Genomic DNA, 17,824 nt, shown 5'->3' on the forward strand with positions numbered 1-17,824 from the left:
TGCTTAAAATTCGATTCCATTGCAGGCCTAATTTTGCAAACTAAACGGGAGGTTACTGCCCATCCTGCCCTTTCAATCAACAAATATGTTTGATTACAACTTTACCTAAAAGCTTATATTGTTAGGTTATGGACCAACAATGTGAATCAAGCTTTAATATTCTCCCGCATGTGCAGCTTGATAGTTCGTGAAGAGATAACACACAATAATAACACCCATTATGGGGGATACAATAATCTTTAAATACTAACAACAAACGCAGCCGACAAGACCAGAACCCAAGACATCCTGGTCACCAGCTGGCCCAGCTCTGATACCATGTCAGATTTCCACTTAATCTAAAAACTTAAGCTGCTAGGTTGTGGGCCAACAGTGTATATCAAGCTTTGACAAAATATAATCACAGTGACAGCATCAGCATTTTGCAAATAAAAATGACGTCTATGCCAAAATTTTCCTCCTTCACAGGAAGAAGAGTCTAGTTTTCAAACCAATAATAATAACGACAATAATAATAATAATAATAATAATAATCATCATCATCATCGTCATCTAATTTTCTCAAAAAAATAAAGAAAAACAGCCTTTTCTATAGCCATTTGAGGCATATCCTTCTAAATTGCAAATCGGACCATTTCATTATAAGTTGTATTATTGCAGAAAGCTTTGCTTTTGTCACCATATTTTATTGATGTTGAGAGGAATGTAGACAATAAGAAAAACAAATCTTAGGAGATAATGTTTATTTTAAGTCAAAGGGCTAATAGAAGTCAGCATATTCCCACACCAATTCCTCCACCAACTTAAATAAATAAATGAATTAAAACACAGAAAAAAAAAAAAGAAAAAACAGAAACACAAAAAGAAGAACCAAGAACCTGATAATTAATCAAAGCATAGAAACCTTACACATGATTGAGCCAAAAGAAGAAGTAACTAACAAATAGAAAAATCACAGAACTACTTACAGATGACTGGGTTTGTGTCTTTGTCCTTTGTGATCGCTGGTACTTCAGAATCATCCAATCAAATGTATAATCAAACTGATATCCTGCCACACATTGAGTAAGACACATGACAATTGACAAAATATAAATGGGTCTACCAAGTAAAGGATAAGACCTAGCTTTGCATTACATTCCTCAAAGTGTGCAGTCCTTGTACAGAAAAAAAAAATGACTTATTTATTTGTTGGGGAAAAAAATACAATGTTCAAAAAGGCTCAATCAATGTGACCCTTCCTAGTTCACCTCAATGCAATGTATGCAAAAACATCCTAATGCGTCTCCAAGCTTTGCACAGGCAAACAATCACAAAAGGCACATCTATTGTGGCTTTGAGGGTTATGCGTTCTAGATGTGTGAATTTTAAGTTACATTTTGATGTAGGACAAGAAGCACGGCCTTGGGAAGAACCTTGTTGGAGAAAACTTAAGAAGAATTGGATCGAGGATTGTTGGGTTTAGTTAGTAATTAATTGTGTTTAATTTTATTAGTATAGAATTATGGGCATTTGGGGGCTTGTTTGTAGTATTTGTGCATTCTAGGCGTATGTGTGTAATTTCACGTGTTTGAAGGCTTTCTTATAAAATAATGTGTGAAAGCCGTGTTGTAAGCAATTGATGTTGAATTTGGATTCAGTTGTGAATGTGTTCAAAAAAAATTTGGCCTCAAATTTTGAAATGTTGGAGGATTAGGAGCAAGAAACAAACTTGGACTCTTCAAAAGCCAGCGCTTGAGTGAAACAAGAAACCATGTTCCATTGACAGCATCATAGACTTGAATCGAAAGTTAGCATCAATGAACATATCAAAAATGACAAACTCAACAACTAGTATGTTTGAAAGACTTTGGATGTCTTCAAAGACACTCATTTCCTTCCTTGTTCCTTGTAGTATCTTCAAGTTGAGTAATTGTGCATGATTCCTTGTCTTAGTCAATTGGTAGAGCAGGCTTCAAAATGATCTTCTAACCATTATAGTGGAAGACATGTTCTCATGTCCTTGAGTCACACCTAAATCATCCAACCAAGGAGAGCCAAGAAGTACATTGCCAAGCTTTAGGTATTAAATCACACCAAAAATTATCAAAGAAAGCACCCATTTTGGACAGGAATCATACATCTTTTGTAAACATGTATGGTAGTGTCATCAATCCAAGGCATCTCATAAGGTTCTGAGTGAGGTTCTGGATGAAATTACATATGAGCGACTCCATTTGTAGAAACCATATTCATTGGGCATAGTCCATCAATGATGATTTTACAAACATGATGGCATTCCTTTTTTCAATAATGTCTCCATATTGCTGGATTTATACATATGTACACTACAACTATATATCACCAAAAGTTTCTTAACACACTTGCTCAATATACTCGGTCTAAACATGCAAAGCCATAAACTTGACTCCCAATTTTCAAGAACTATCTTCAATTCGCCTTAGATCTCGAGCATCATGCTGAAATGCAACAAATTCACCTTGAAAATTCACAAAATGCAGCAATAAAACCTGACTTTTAGTGCTGGCAGTGACAATTTCTCATTTTTCATAGCAAATTATTGCACTTTCTTGCAAAACATCTAATCCACACACAAATTATCACACTGCAGATAAAAACATCACAGGAGAAACCCAAAATATCATGGCTTGAGACAATTTCTCGCAAAGTTGAAAAATGCAGAAAATTTGGGTTCAGTCGCACACATGTCGCAGGCACGTGAGGCGTATGGGCCGCCAGCAATGACCTACCAGCAAATGCAATGGTGGTGGTGGTGGTGGTGGTGTGAAGAGAAAAGAACAGGAGGTTAGGGATTTCGAAGGGAGATTGACCGGAAATATTTCAGCCAGCACAAGATTCCTCCAGAGGTCAGATAGCAAAGAAATTTCAGGTGATGGGCTTTTGGGGGTTCTGTTTTTTATGGTATGGGAGGTGTCCCAAAATTATTCCAGGAAATTAGGGTTCCGAAATCAGGGGCATGACTTTAATTTCCTGGAAGTTAAAGATGAAGAGTATTTTTGCTTTCTGGGATTTTCCCACAATTTCTGAAGTAATTTGTTGCGGTGGAAGCAAGGTTGGAAATAACTAGAAGTCTTTGGCATTGATTTTGACGTAAGACAGCTAGCGGAATCCAGATTTCACAGAGAGATTGATTGAGGAACTGAATGGAAATTCTAGAATTCAGAAAGACAGAGAAATGAGAGAGAATTAAGGGATATAAACAGAGAGAAGACGAGAATCAAAGAAGGAAGAATAAGAGAGAAGGAAAGAGAGGCAGCAACAGATTAGACAGAAATTAGAAGACAGCAGGAAGGGAGAGAGAAGTTGTAGAACAGTGGTAGAAGGAAGAAGAGAAGAAGAGGGGCAAGAAGAAGAGTGAAAGAGAAAAATGGGGGAATCAAAATGTAAGAATGAGATAATGCTTGGGCTCTGAATACCAAACGATGCAGGGCAGCATCAAGGAACTGCAGCCATGGGAGAGATTAGAAGAAATTGAGCGGAGAAAGGAAGGGGAAGGGAGGAGAGAGGAGATGCAGGGGGAACTCAAGTTCCCAACTCAAATCAAATTCAACACCAACTGCTTACAACATGGCTTTCACACACTATTTATAGGAAAGCCTCTAAACACATGAAATTACACACATACCACTAGAATACACAAATACTACAAACAAGCCCCCAAATACTCATAATCTATATACTAATTAAACTAAACACACAATTAACTACTAACCAAACCCAACAATCCTCAATCTAACTCTTCTTAAGTCTCCAACAAGGATCTTCCCAAAGTCTTGCTTCTTGTCCTAGACCACATTTGTTTATAAAATTTTAATGAGATGTTTATACAAAAGGAAGGCCATAATCTGAGTCAATCTCTAAAACTCCCAAACCTAAACCTTTCCAAAACATTTGAGAGTTTCTTCTTAGATGATGAAAATAATTTGTAATTTATAATGTTAATCATCCCTTAGCTCAATTTACTTAATGAATTTTAGCATTCATAGAACAATCACGTAGTTTATAAATTATACTTGATTTTTTTATTAAAAAAAATTACTAGTAATTTTCTTTATTTTGAAAAGCAAATGTTATTTATTTACATATTTTTACCTAAAAAAATATGATTGGAAAAAAGCTTATGCCCTGGACACTTTAAGGCCCACACCTCACCACAAAAAGGTTAAAAATGCCTCACCATATCTATTTGCAAAAAATATATATGAAATGGGGAACTGACCACACAGCATACAAAAGCAGGCAATCAATATGCACAAAACTCAAGTTTTATGATGGCCTGTACTGTGGTCTGACAATCAATTATGTGCAGAGAGATTTAAAAATATGAAAAATTTAAGAAGTCCACTTAATACCTTCATGAATAAACAGGTCACGAAACAGGCGCTTCAGGAATCCATAATCAGGGCGCTGATCAAATGTTAATGAATGGCAATAATGTAGGTAGGATGCAAACTCCGGAGGGCAAGACTTGCATAGCACCTTCTTAAACAAATGCGACACTTGTTAACCTTTACAGAAAGCTCAAAAATAATGGTAAATTACAGAAATAGAACAACTAATTTTTTTTCTGCTTGTAATTATAATTTTATAACACAATGTCACCTGTGGTTCACTGTGTTGTATAAAAAGTTAATTTTTTTGGTAATGATAGTGAGGCAGGAATCTGGCATGGTAGGGGGAAACTGTCATAGCTTATGATGTTTAGAAGTTTATGGTATTGCAAAACTCATTTCGTCTCATTCAGTAGAGTATGACACATCAAGCCTAATTTCAAAGTACATGCAGTTAACTTGCTTTTCAGAAGCATGTTTTGTATGAGCCAAAGTATAGGTAATAGGTATTTCCACTTTACATTGTTCTCTTGATGTGTCATGGTCATTGCTCCAAAACTGTGTTTTTCCTCTGTTTTGGTCAATGTGCTTACTAGGTTTTGATGTATTGTCACTATTTATATTGTTTCTGGCTGCAAAATGCCATTATGTGGTGCAGTGTTAGAAATCTAGGATCATGAAGCCCCAGTGCACAAGTTAAAGTCTGAATGGACAAGTCCAAGTCCCAGAGTGACCATTTCAAGAAAAATGCAATGAGGTTAGGACTGTATCCCTATGTTCCCTCACAACTCAACTTCATGATTAGGCAATGAAACTTATTTGAAGAAAACAGATAAAGTACGAAGAATTTTTTAGATTTCCAGATTGAGAGGTGTAGGCAAACCTAATCACGTTTTATATCACAGATGGTTATGCACTGGCTAATCATAGTGAAATTGCTCCAGAAACTTTTAATTTGATTCTCCTTCCCTAAAGCCTAACTAATGGTTCCTATTCTCACCTTAAGTTACAACTTATAGTAACAGCCTCAATCAATAATCCAGAAAAGGCCAACATAATTTTTTAATAGTAAACAATAAGAAACTCAGAAATTAACGTGAGAATGAGAGCCAATGGCTAGAGAGAAGAGTTAATTTGAATATGATTGCCCAGGAAATATTCTTTTTGAACAAAACTTATTTTTTTCTATATCAAATTGTGAAAGGAAAATGTTTCTCGTATGCATTAAGGATAATACCTCAATTGGAATTGATAGCTTCTTGTCACATATTTTGTCATATTTTTCCTTTTTTGTGGCAGCTTTCAGACCCTGCCAAGGAAGACTAATAGCAGAAACATGATCATTGGACTCAAAATACGATCATCATTCGAGCTTAAATATCCCCCGTAGAGAGAGCAGAGTATAAAAAATATCATATGTGAATAATATTGACTTGCAGAAGAAAAAATGCATACCTTCCTCTCATAAAGTACAAAAGTACATAGCCAAGAGACTCCAAATCATCTCGACGGCTTTGCTCTAAATACATCAAATCAAGAATGAGACAAGATGCACAGCCTAAAACCTTATCATATACATATGCAAACATATACATATAAATACATACATACATACACACATACACATAGAGACATACATTCATACATCCATATATATATATATGTATGTATGTATGTATGTATGTATATAGTGGAAGCTTCATTGAATTCACTATTGAGAAGCTGACCTGTAGCATAAAAAATTAAGCATCATAACATTGTTTACATTAACATATATACCAAATGTTCTTGATGTCTCAACATTAAAATGTTACCTAGATTAATTTTTTTTTATGCATGAAATGTTTTTAATAATAAATATTATTTAATATTATCTATATTTAGTGTATATTAAATATTGGTTATATTTACATGACCAACTCTTAAGAGGCTTCATATGGCATTAAATGTACTTCAAGTGAAATTTCCTTAACCACTAATTTAATAGTGTGAATTTTTTTATTAACACTTTTAAAAGAAGGGGCAATAATAAGAGATTTAGAAAAAAAAAAAAAGGATACATAGTCATGTTCTGTCACATGTCAGAATGCAATACAATATGTATTTAACATTCTTTATATCAAGGTTATTTATATAGTTGAAGTGTTGAGATGTAACAAAAAAGTGTTATATAATAATAAACTTAATAGAGAATGCCCAATGCACAAGGCTCCAATGACATATAGAAGGTCTGAGGACATTATGCACACAGCCTTACCTCTACATTTGGAGACTGTTTCTACATGACTTGAACTTATGACCTTTAGGTTCGGGTGTAACACCATTACCCTTGGGTCAAGGCTCACCCTCATAAAATAATAAACTTCAAAAAACAACAAAATAAATAAAGCCAATGCCATCAAACTTGGTCTACAACTGATACATTACACATGAAGCATTTGCACACATACCAATTCCTAGATGAGTATTGCAACTTGCATAACGAGCAGTGCCTGTTAAGTTTTTGTTCTCTCTGCACAGATTTAGAAGGGAACAAATTTGTTAGACAAAGCGATCCGAGGAACTTTTCACCAAAGAAAAGTGGCAAATACCATAATAAAACCAGCATTTTGGGTTGGGGCAGTCCAAGAGAACAAAAAGGGATGGCCCTTACTACCAAATCCTTGGACAACAACCTAATTTCTTATTCATGACACTGATATTGATGAAAGCAACAATATCACTGAGATCAGAGCATAACAGATTGGAAGAGAAAATTCTACAAATGATCCAAGCTGCTCAAGATTTCATATGTCACAAATGTATCACTATGTTGTCAAAAAATTATGAGATAAGGAGATTAGAGAGTATAAGCATAGTGCAATATAAATGGTACAAAAGAACGTTTTGGTAGTGTTAGATTTCATATGTCACAAATGTATCTCTATGTTGTCAAAAAATTATGAGATAAGGAGATTAGAGAGTATAAGCATAGTGCAAGATAGATTGTACAAAAGGAGGTTTTGGTGGTGTTTCAGCTCTACCAGGCAGAAAGAGGCCAACTGCTCAATTGACACAACAGTATTAACAATAAACTGTGGATTTTTTTTTTTTTTTGATAGAAAAATGAAATAAATTAAGGAAGAAAGAGAGATTACAACCTAAGAGAGGATAAGAAATCCTCAAAAAGAAAAAATAAAAAGGCAAAAAAAAAAAAAAAAAAGGGGGGAAAAAAAAAAAGAACGAGCAAAACCTAATTAAGAGAATGGCAAAAGACACTGACCTCCCCTGAGATTTGGTAAAAAGATAGGGACCTCACCTGAGGTTTCAAAAATCCCACAGACCTCCCTTGAGATTTCTAAAATCCCACAGACCTTCCTGAGAGTTCAAAAATCCCACAGACCTCCTTTGACATTTGATTTTTAGGGCACTTATACACCCCCCCCCCCCCCCCCAAAAAAAAAAAAAATTGTCTTTTTTCCAAATATAAAAGGAGTTCTGTGTCATTTTAGCAAACCAAAGGGGTGGTCTATGGAATTTTTGAAATTTCAAGGCCTCTCCCTCAAATTTTTGAAACCTCAAGGGAGGTCCTTGTCTTTTTGTCAAACTAAGGGGAGGTCAATGCCTTTTACCCTAAACCTCTCTTTAAACCCCTACCATCGTAATTCACTAAACACTATAGGTTTGCTAATTCACGCCAGCCTTTCTTCATCTTCCTTGCGCCCCTATCTAGAAGAACTTCCTTTCCTCCAAGAACAAATAGCCATAACCCCATCTAATCCTACTTCCAATTAATTTCCTCCTCAGGAATAGGCAAAAAACCCATTCATACATTCGTCAAAAATAAGAATTCCCTCCAATCCCTCCATCGGACATGGAGGCACATATATATCCACAATGTTCCCAAAATTCATTCAATAACAACTCTATGCTCCTTTGGCAAATCTAGTCTACCGTCAAGTTGACACACACATTTGTTTCCCCAAAAGAGATGTTTTCAATGCTGTCAAGCTAAATTAAGTTTAGATTGTGGGGGAGGTCAATTGCTCCTTAGGCAACATTTTTTTTCGCTTGCGGACAATGGCGAGTTTTTTCAAAACTACAAAGAAATAAGGGCAACAGTTCTACCATATTTTCCTAGCCAGGGAAGAAAAGAAATGGCTTTCTGCACATTTACATTGTTTTCTCTTTACAAAAACTGAAAACCCCATGGATAAAGAATCTTAGGGCACAGAATCATTTCCATATGCTAAGTGTGGGAGCCCCTGGATAAGATCCCAAATAAAGGAATAGTACAGTTTATCTATACTCTAGAAGGGGAGGAGGCTGAGATATGGAAGAGGTCCTATGGAATCATGAAAGGAACTCCAAAAGGGAAGGGATATGAACATGTTTACTATAAGGCTGCACCAAAGATGCACTGCATGGATTGTGGATCTACAAACGTAAGACCAATAGCAGTGAACACTGAACAGCCTCTCGGGGATAGTAACCAACCCAACACGGAATCAGGAAAAGTGAAAACAAGGATTCCAGCCATAAACAACAGATTGGGTGAATTTCCGGCAAAGGAATCCAAGAAAGGAAAGAACCCATTCCAGGGCATTTTAACCATACCTTGAATAAGAGGATTGGAGACAAATTTTAGCAATGGAATTCTAGACTTCCTTGACATAATCAACGTAATTACAGGGGAAGATTTTACAAGGCACTACTGAAGTATTTAAGAGAGATGAAGACATTGGTTTTAACTGGGCCAGAAGGAATAATTTTTCTGAAACTTTGTATGATTTTAGTCTTTTTAGAAAAAGGTTTTTGGTGAAATGTTAAGAGTCCTATGGTCAACCTATGGTCATCTGAGCAATCAATCCATATCATCCAGATGCATGCATTATTACAGACCAAAGATATAAAAATTAAATGCAATACAAATACAATAAATGTCTTCTTCTTCTTTTGCTCTTCAAGTCTTCATGGAACAGCCAGGATGATGTGAGCTTTAAGTCCTTTCTGGCTTCCATCTTCCTCTTTTGTGCGTGCATTCCGAATTATGAGTCTATTCAAATACTAGGCACACACATGAGACACTTGTATTTTCAACATCAAAACAGAGATCGGACTCAAAAAGCCAACACATTGTCAAGTAGCAATGTACAAGTGGAACAACTTGTTTTCATACTCCGTGAGGATTGGGCAGCTTTGGTTATCATTCAAGAGTTTTTGAAGGTTAAGTTGGAGCTTTAATAAGAATAAGAGAGGAAAGATATCTTGGAACTGCACAGTTTCTACAATTCCTTGGTTGCATAGGCTCAAAAGGAGTCCTAGAACTTTTAAAGATCAGAAACCTTCTCCAAGATTGCCCATGATTCAAAACAGAATCTTCAAAATACCCAAAATCTGGACGAAGTCCAATGTAATATTAATAATACCCAGCCCACCCCATTCAAAGCCTGCACAATTCCCCTTGAACTCACCTGCTCCACTTTTCGTAAGGCCCAACCCATTCCACTCCACCTTCTTCACAAAGCCATTCTCCATAGTAACTCTAGCTGACTCTAGAGTTCACCAACCCCTCCAAGTGTGTTATGGGAGAAGATGCAAAACACAAGTAGTATCGCTCCACACATTGAACGCCAGTCTAGTTCCCTCCTACCATCATAACCTGGCCCAATGATCAAGCTTTACTTCGTGCTCCCTCACTAACACCACATTCACCAGAATCCTTTGCCATTGCAAGAAATTCCTTAGCCAATGCACAAAATTCCTGCACAAACCCACACCATCCATCTCCTCTGGTTCACAGAAACAAAAATCGAAAATATTTACCTTTTCATCCCAAGCCTAAACCCAAAAACTGCCCCATCTTCATTGATCAACTCACAAGCCAATACTTACTACCAATCTGCATGCTTCGATGACCCCTTCCAAACCTTTCAAATGTTGCTGACATCCCCTCCAAGAATGTGCACTAACACCAAAGACAACCCCGCCCATTGATTCCAATTTGGGTTATGCTCAAGCACAAATAAAAAACTCACCTTTACCCGCTCTGTCTGGTTTTATCAGGTTATGCGATGACGTGGCTTTTGATTAGGTTATATGATATGGACATGATTTTTTCATTAGGTTATACAATTTGTTTAAAGGGCAACCAGGCAAGCCACAAAATATTGATAGAGAATTTTTTAAAACAAAAAGGGCGGGCATTTTGATAAAAACAAGCAAAAATCCATTATGCCCTTAATTCCATATATGAACATGACCATCAAATATCTGAAATCTTCAGTGGAAATCATAGAAAAGAACATTAGGAAAAAATGAAAAATGTTTATGTCGTCTCTATGATTTATCTAACGCTTCAATATAGCAAATGAACTCCACAAGAAGAAAACATTAACCAAGATACAACTTATAAACAATGAGTTGAAGCTCTAATTGTAGTAGAAGTCCATTTTCAAAGTCATGCTACAAATTTCAAGATTCTAAACTCTCACTGGTCAAACCTCCGGAAAAATTTTCAGATTTGACAAAACAAAATAAATCAAAATCAAAAAACAAGCAGCATCTCATCCTGAAAAAGAGACGTTTCTCATTGACAACCACAAATAGCGAATAAACACAATAAGGAAAGTGTTGAACCATCAGATTTGAGCAAGGGAAGAGCCACAGAATATATACCTATAAGGAATATGACAATTTGTCATGGGTTCTCGATACCTTTTTGCAAGTCCAAAATCAATTATGTTGACCTGATTAATATTTAAATAAATTATTATAATAGAAAAATAAGAAAATAAATTTCAAATGAATAAATAAATAAAATAAAATGTCTATAAAAGTCAAAGTAAAAAGTGGCAATTACCTGATTTTCTTTCCTGCTAAGACCCATGAGAAAATTTTCAGGTTTGATGTCTCTATGCAGAAACCCTTTAGAATGCACATATTCAATTCTTGTAATCTGCAGTTCAGCAAAAGATGCAAAACATCACTCAATAGTATTTATTTTTTCTAGACAATTTAATCAGCAACACACATACACTGAAACGTCATTTCATTGCATAGGGACATTGTCCACCAATTCAATAATCTTATTTTACATTATTTTTAAAAAAATTTAAAAAAATACTAACAAGTAATGCCCAACTAAAGAATTAGTCAGAATTCAAAAAAAAAAAAAAGGAAAAATATTGAATATTACTAGTGAAACTTAAACAAAATAAACTCAGTTGAAACATGCTTGAATGCAGTCAGCTTTTTTAAAGCCACTTAAAAAGCGCATCTTAACTGCTTGCCACTCTAGACAAAAGTAAATGAACAGAACATGTCTGCTGCAGCAATAAAGCAAGTCCTCATGGAAGGTAATGCATGCCCATTTCTAACAGCCTTTATGAAATATTAAACCTAAAGGCAGCAGAAATATTGTTCACAGCAGCAATAAAAGCAAGTGTTCATTGAATGAAATATTATTTACCATCTGATCAGCCAGCATTAGCACTGTTTTCAGTGAAAACTTCCTCCCACAATAAACAAATAGGTCCTCAAGACTCTGTCCCAGCAGATCAAGGATGAGAATATGGTCATCTCCATCAACTCCACACCATTTTATGCCTGCAACACCACCTGGATTATGACAAAATTGAAGAATTAATAACCATGATTAGATGACTCAGAAAGAGCATCTAAACCCAACTGTGCATTCTCTGCATGAAACTTCTACCACAAACCAACTTATACAGTAATACTTACTCCCTCCTTGCAGATTATTATACACCTTGGCCTCATAAAGCAACTGACGGTGTTTAGTCTTGCTACTCTCCTACAAAACATGGTAAAATGAAAATTAAATATAAGTCCTCAAACCAATGACAACTGTCTTCACAAGATGACTACAAACAAATGGTCCACACAAAATATTCGTGTTCTCAAACAAATCATTTTAACTAGCAATCAATTGTTCACAAAATATGATCAAATTGTCCAATTCAAATCGTTATGCAGCTCAAACAGAAGTGCCTTGTTTCCCCTTTGGTTGCTGGAAGTTCTCTTTTGACTTGTTTAATTCTTTTGGGCAATGAAAATGATGCCAGTGAACCAAAACGATTAATTTAATCAAATTATACCAAAATAAGCGGCCAATTACTACATGGCTTATAAGTTAAAACAAATTAAAAGCACCAGCAAAATAGAAATTCCTTAGTACTAGTAACAAAAAGAACAAATCAGATAAAAATGATCATCTTCAAATGAACTCAAAAATAATCAAGAACTCCACCCCATTAAGCAAATTATTAAACCAATTCAACGACCGCCATTACATTGATATTCAGTTAACCAACTGCAGAATCATTATGTGCTTGAATTAGTGTAAAAATATGCCATATAATTCAAAGGAGTAAGTTGAAGAAGCTCACAATCTTGACAGCAACGATCTCGAAAGTATCAACATGAGTGGCTGAGAGAGAGGAAACAATCGCAATCAGGATAGCATAAAAAAAGAGCCGCTTATTCAGAACAAAGAAACAAATTGAGAATCGAAACGAAACAGAGACCCAAGTAGATTTCACCGAACGATCCACTGCCGATCTTGCGCCCCAGCTTGAATTTTCCGCCAACGATTCTCTCCATCGGTAAGCGCTCTCTCGCTCTCACCAGATGCTTCTTCTCATTTCAGGATTATGAAGCATGACTTGTGCCACATTACCACTACTACTTATTTATTTTCATATTTATTTACATATAAAAATTGTTAATATATATTTTATATAAAAATATGAATATAATTCAAATAAAGGGTTGCTTCTAATGCAGGGACTGTATAAATGGCAAAAATATCTTTATTTTTCCGAGAGAAACATTAAAAATTCTTTTAAAAATGTAATATTAAATTAATTTATTAATAAAATCTCATTTTTAAAAATAAAATTCTAAAAAAAAATTATATATATAAACATTAAAAATTCTTTTAAAAATGTAATATTAAATTAATTTATTAATAAAATCTCATTTTTAAAAATAAATTCTAAAAAAAAAATTTATATATATAAAAATGCGTGAAATGTAAATCTTGATAAAAATATTTTTACTTTTTGAAGTTATGACCAAGTCTCCTTAAAAACAAGAAAATATTTAGTCAAAAAGTACAAATACATAATGTTGTAGATAAAAATTTTATTATTGTTGTAGAAGTAATATAGTATTTTGAGAAAAAAATAAATTTAGTAATATTAGATACATCTATATTTAATTTTTTATTTTAAATAGGTCAAAATTTAAACCTATAAAAATCCATTTCATTCAAAGAATAAAATAAATACAATGGTATTTCTAAGTTTTAATGAAATGTATATCTCAAAATAAAATAGATAAATTACTTCGATATCTATAAATAATTATTATAAAGTACCTAACACCATTTAGATAAATAATAATATAATTTCTATATGAAAAATTTTAGAATTAAACAATAGACCTAGAAGAACCCTCTTAATAATAAAAGATAATGAAAAATGTGCTTATTATTTTTTTTATTTATAATGTTATGTGAGTATAAGTTCAATACTTTTCGCAACCCTTGGTGAAATAGGGTCACCTTTTTTCATCAATCATAGCTCTCTCTTTTTTGTGGATTTGATTGATTTTAATTTACTTAAATTTATAACTTTTAAATAATATATAAGTAGGATTAAAAGAAGAGAATAAATAAATTATCATATGGATTCAAGATCTTTTACTAGTGGGTAACTTGTCAATACTTTTTGCAATTCTTCCTTAAACTAGGGTTAGATTCATCACCTTTTTTTCATCAATCACATCACTTCTTTTTATAGTGGCTTAGATTGATTTTAATTTACTTAAATCAATAACTTTATAAATAATATATTGGTTGGACAAAAAGAAGAGATTAAATAAATTTTTACATGGATTCAAAACCTTTTACTCATGGGTAACTTGTTTATATCTATATATGTATAACCTCTTTAAACTTGAGTCTATGGGTCACGTGTCAAGTCTTGAGTTGTGTCACATGGTTACATGGTTTCCTTCTTTTTTTCTTTTGATTGGGCAGGCATGTGCCAAGAGTCAAATAGAAGACATTCTTGCATTTTTTACAGTATCGAGTGTGAAAACGAAAAAGCAAACATAACTCCTCTTTAGACTTCAACATGTAATTCTTCCCTTTTTTTTTTTCCCAAGTGTTATGCAAGCTACACTCAAATGCTTTTTGAACTCCATTTTCCCCCACACTATGTTTCCCTTTATAATTCTTTTTGGTTGGTTTTGTTTGATGTTCTTATTTGAGGAGAAGAAGACTCAATGATAGTTCAACAACACTGATTCGAAGTAGTGCATGCATTTGTGTTTTATTAACTACTAAAAAAATGTGTTATGCTAACATAAACACAATGTCACTAATAATACATTTAGTGTTATAAAATGTTGACATCAACTAGATATCATCTTTACAAGTGTTATTCTATCTTTTATGTGACATTAAGGCAATATTTGGTGACATGCTGTAAAAGTTACTAAAAGGGTCTTTTTAGTTATAATAAGGGAGATGTCACTGAAGATTTGTTTTTGGTGACATCCAAGTACTTATTGGTGACAACAACTTGAATTCATGAAAAATATTTTTTCATAACATCAAATAGTGTCACCAAAAGTCTATTTGTTTTTAGTTCTCTAGTTTTAATATCATCAACTTATATCACCACCAGTTCTTCTAGATGTTACAAAATTATCCACATTGTCACAAAAAACTTGTTGTCACTAAAAGTAAAACCTTCAACAAGTATATAATCAATGTGTACGCTTAGACCCCTTTTTTGAACTTACAAGATATTTTCAAATTTGTTTTGTTTGCATTTATAAATAAAAATAACATCTACAAATGAAAATATAGTTTATTTATGAAAAAAAAAATTTAATGTTTAAAATTATGTCATAAAAAAATAAATATAAATACTTTTCGTAATATTATTGACATAAATATATATAAATTGCATGTTTGTGTATCAAATTTACTTAAATATTCTAACAACAATTTTATTTTTAAATCTTCATCATTATTATCCACAATAGCTATCCTTAAGTATTAGTCTACAAAGACAAATTAATCAATAATATAGCATAAAAAGATATGCAAAATAAGATAACAATCAATATTTCATGACATTTTAAACATCCTTAACCCATTAGACAACCCTTGAGCAATCTTGAAGCCGTTGCTTTATAATAAATTTGATAAATAAGTTCAAGATTTGAACTTCTTGAATCCATATTATAACCTTTAGTTTGAATGTCAAGTGTTAATAATTTATATAATGACTCATCATTAAGATTTGCCCTAATATTTGGATAACATTCAAAATAAATTGGTCTTTCAGCAATATTTGACTCAAGATAACAATCAATATTTCATGACATTTTAAACATCCTTAACCCATTACTCCAAATCAAATGAACTCACCACCTCCTTCGTTATTGAAAATTTAAATGAATCCAACTACAATGCAAAGCCAAATATGCCTAACTTAAATCAAAGCATAAATACTACAAAATAACAAAAACAATATAAATCAACTACATTATTTCTACTATTTAAAAAAAAAAAACTCATACATGTTTCACTATCTTCGTTTTCTCAAACATTTGTTTCTTAAAGATCTAACTAATTGTCACGATTTAGGGTTAAAATGTAATGTCTTTTGGACTTAAAATGCATCCTTGGGATTCCAAAAGATTGTGAATATTTTCAATAGTTTATTGTTGATGTTTTAATATTTTCAAAATATGAGGATGAGCAAAACGAGTGACCATACCTTGGAAAAAAACCTTATAGACGACACCAAAATTAAAACTAAGAATAAATATTAAAAAAATAAAAGGAATCCTAAAGTTTTGTTATATGAAGTCCCGGACAAAATGGGGTGTCTACATATATATATTTTTTATAGTACAACTACCAGCCACGTCTCCCAATTTTATTAGAATACATTAGTTTTTTTAATTTTTTTATTTATTTTTAAAATTGAGAGTTGGAGGACAGAAAATGCATATGATTTTATTTTCACATGTGTAATTTAGACAATATAGAATATTCAAAACCTAAGGGTTATTAGCAACACACACCCCTCAATCAATTCCATCCATGAAGACATCAATTTCACCTATGAAAACACTTCAGCAAATCACGAAGAAATCAATTCCACTCATGAAGACACTTTAATTCACCTGTGAAGACACTTCAGCAAATCATGAATAAAACAATTTCACCCATGAAGACACTTCAATTCCATTCATGAAGACACTTCAGCAAACCCCTCACCAATTAAAGAAGAATTCAAACCGTTGCTGCACACTTGTTGAAGATCTTATTCTAATCTTCAAGGTGCCGAATTTTTGAAATTCAAACTACTACAAATGTATCATTCATCCACTATAAATACTACCCATTGTATATCCTAAGTGTTCACGTTGCCACATTTTTTGAAATAAAATTTTTTTTTTTTCTAACTTCATTGTGTTTCTAATTTTCTTTATGGTATCAAAGGCTGTGTGAACACTAGGCAAAAAAAATTTTTACAGTTCCTACGACGTTCAACCTCCTTACTCATCTTCCGTTCCATTTCTTTTGTATCCTTCTTGTTTTTTTCCCCCCTCATAGCTACATTATCCCTAAATGTTGGCAACTTTATCACCCTTAAACTCATCCCAAACAATTATCCATAGTGGCGTAAGCAAGCGCTGGCTCTAGCTGAGAGTCAAGAATTAGTTAGGCATGTCACAAATGAAGACTTTGCACCATCAAAATACAACATACCAAATCCAAGCATTCCCACGAATGCAGGGGACACAATTCCGCAATTATTAGATGCTTTTATAGTGTGGCAAAAGTCCAATCGTCTCCTTCGAGGGCGGCTCATTGGGACACTGTCTAAGGAGACTCTCAAACTTGTTTTTGGCCGCGACACAGCTCATGCGATGTGGGAGGCTCTCAAAAATGCATATGCTCGTGTGTTGACCTTATAGGTCATATCTCGTTTTAATTATGACAAATACTTTGAAATTTAATGATTGATGAGTTTGTGTGCAGAATCAATTGGAAGTATCATATGGTGCACGCACATGGATTTGAGGAAGATAAAGACCCAGTCCATTTATTTGTTGTAATTTAATCAAGTTTATTTGGGTCTGTAATATTTAAATATTAATTGTCTGTAATAATTAATGCATTGCATGCATGATAGGATAAATAAGCTTAAAGACCTTAAATTGACCATAAGACCCAAAATATTGCATGAAAAGTCCCCAATAATCTTAGAATTAATTATTATGTGAATAAAGGTGACTTTATAAGAAGAATAATACTGAATTGTGCAAAGTTGGTGTGTTCGGTCGACTGAACCCCAACAAACAAAGCACTTTGGTCGACCGAACCTCCCCAGGGTCAATGATTTGACCATTTGGTTGACCGCTCTTAAAATAAGCAG

General features: G+C 33.6%; 1 protein-coding gene across 16 annotated transcripts in view; it reads right to left on the reverse strand.

The window, feature by feature from the left end:
- The window catches only part of LOC131150442 (casein kinase 1-like protein 3), a 50,061-nt gene extending 37,027 nt beyond the window's left edge, over positions 1-13,034 (reverse strand). For 13 of the 16 annotated variants that reach the window (XR_009135546.1, XR_009135545.1, XR_009135538.1 and 10 more), the window contains exons 1-11: positions 12,881-13,018; positions 12,743-12,783; positions 12,078-12,147; positions 11,803-11,951; positions 11,194-11,289; positions 11,010-11,080; positions 6,803-6,864; positions 5,808-5,871; positions 5,590-5,674; positions 4,374-4,500; positions 969-1,051 (exon numbers count right to left, since the gene is read on the reverse strand). Coding sequence is in view for 3 of the 16 variants with exons in the window: in XM_058101160.1 (XP_057957143.1) it covers positions 969-1,051; positions 4,374-4,500; positions 5,590-5,674; positions 5,808-5,871; positions 6,803-6,864; positions 11,010-11,080; positions 11,194-11,289; positions 11,803-11,951; positions 12,078-12,147; positions 12,743-12,783; positions 12,881-12,956 (924 nt within the window). In the remaining 13 variants the exon portion in view is untranslated. Of the gene's footprint in view, positions 1-968; positions 1,052-4,373; positions 4,501-5,589; positions 5,675-5,807; positions 5,872-6,802; positions 6,865-11,009; positions 11,081-11,193; positions 11,290-11,802; positions 11,952-12,077; positions 12,148-12,742; positions 12,784-12,880 lie in introns of all 16 variants that reach the window. The other 3 variants (XR_009135541.1, XR_009135537.1, XR_009135536.1) reach the window with 2 other exon arrangements.
- Between the last annotated feature and the right edge of the window lie 4,790 nt (positions 13,035-17,824).

Source organism: Malania oleifera, chromosome 3 (assembly GCF_029873635.1).
Source record: "Malania oleifera isolate guangnan ecotype guangnan chromosome 3, ASM2987363v1, whole genome shotgun sequence".
NCBI lineage: Eukaryota > Viridiplantae > Streptophyta > Magnoliopsida > Santalales > Ximeniaceae > Malania > Malania oleifera.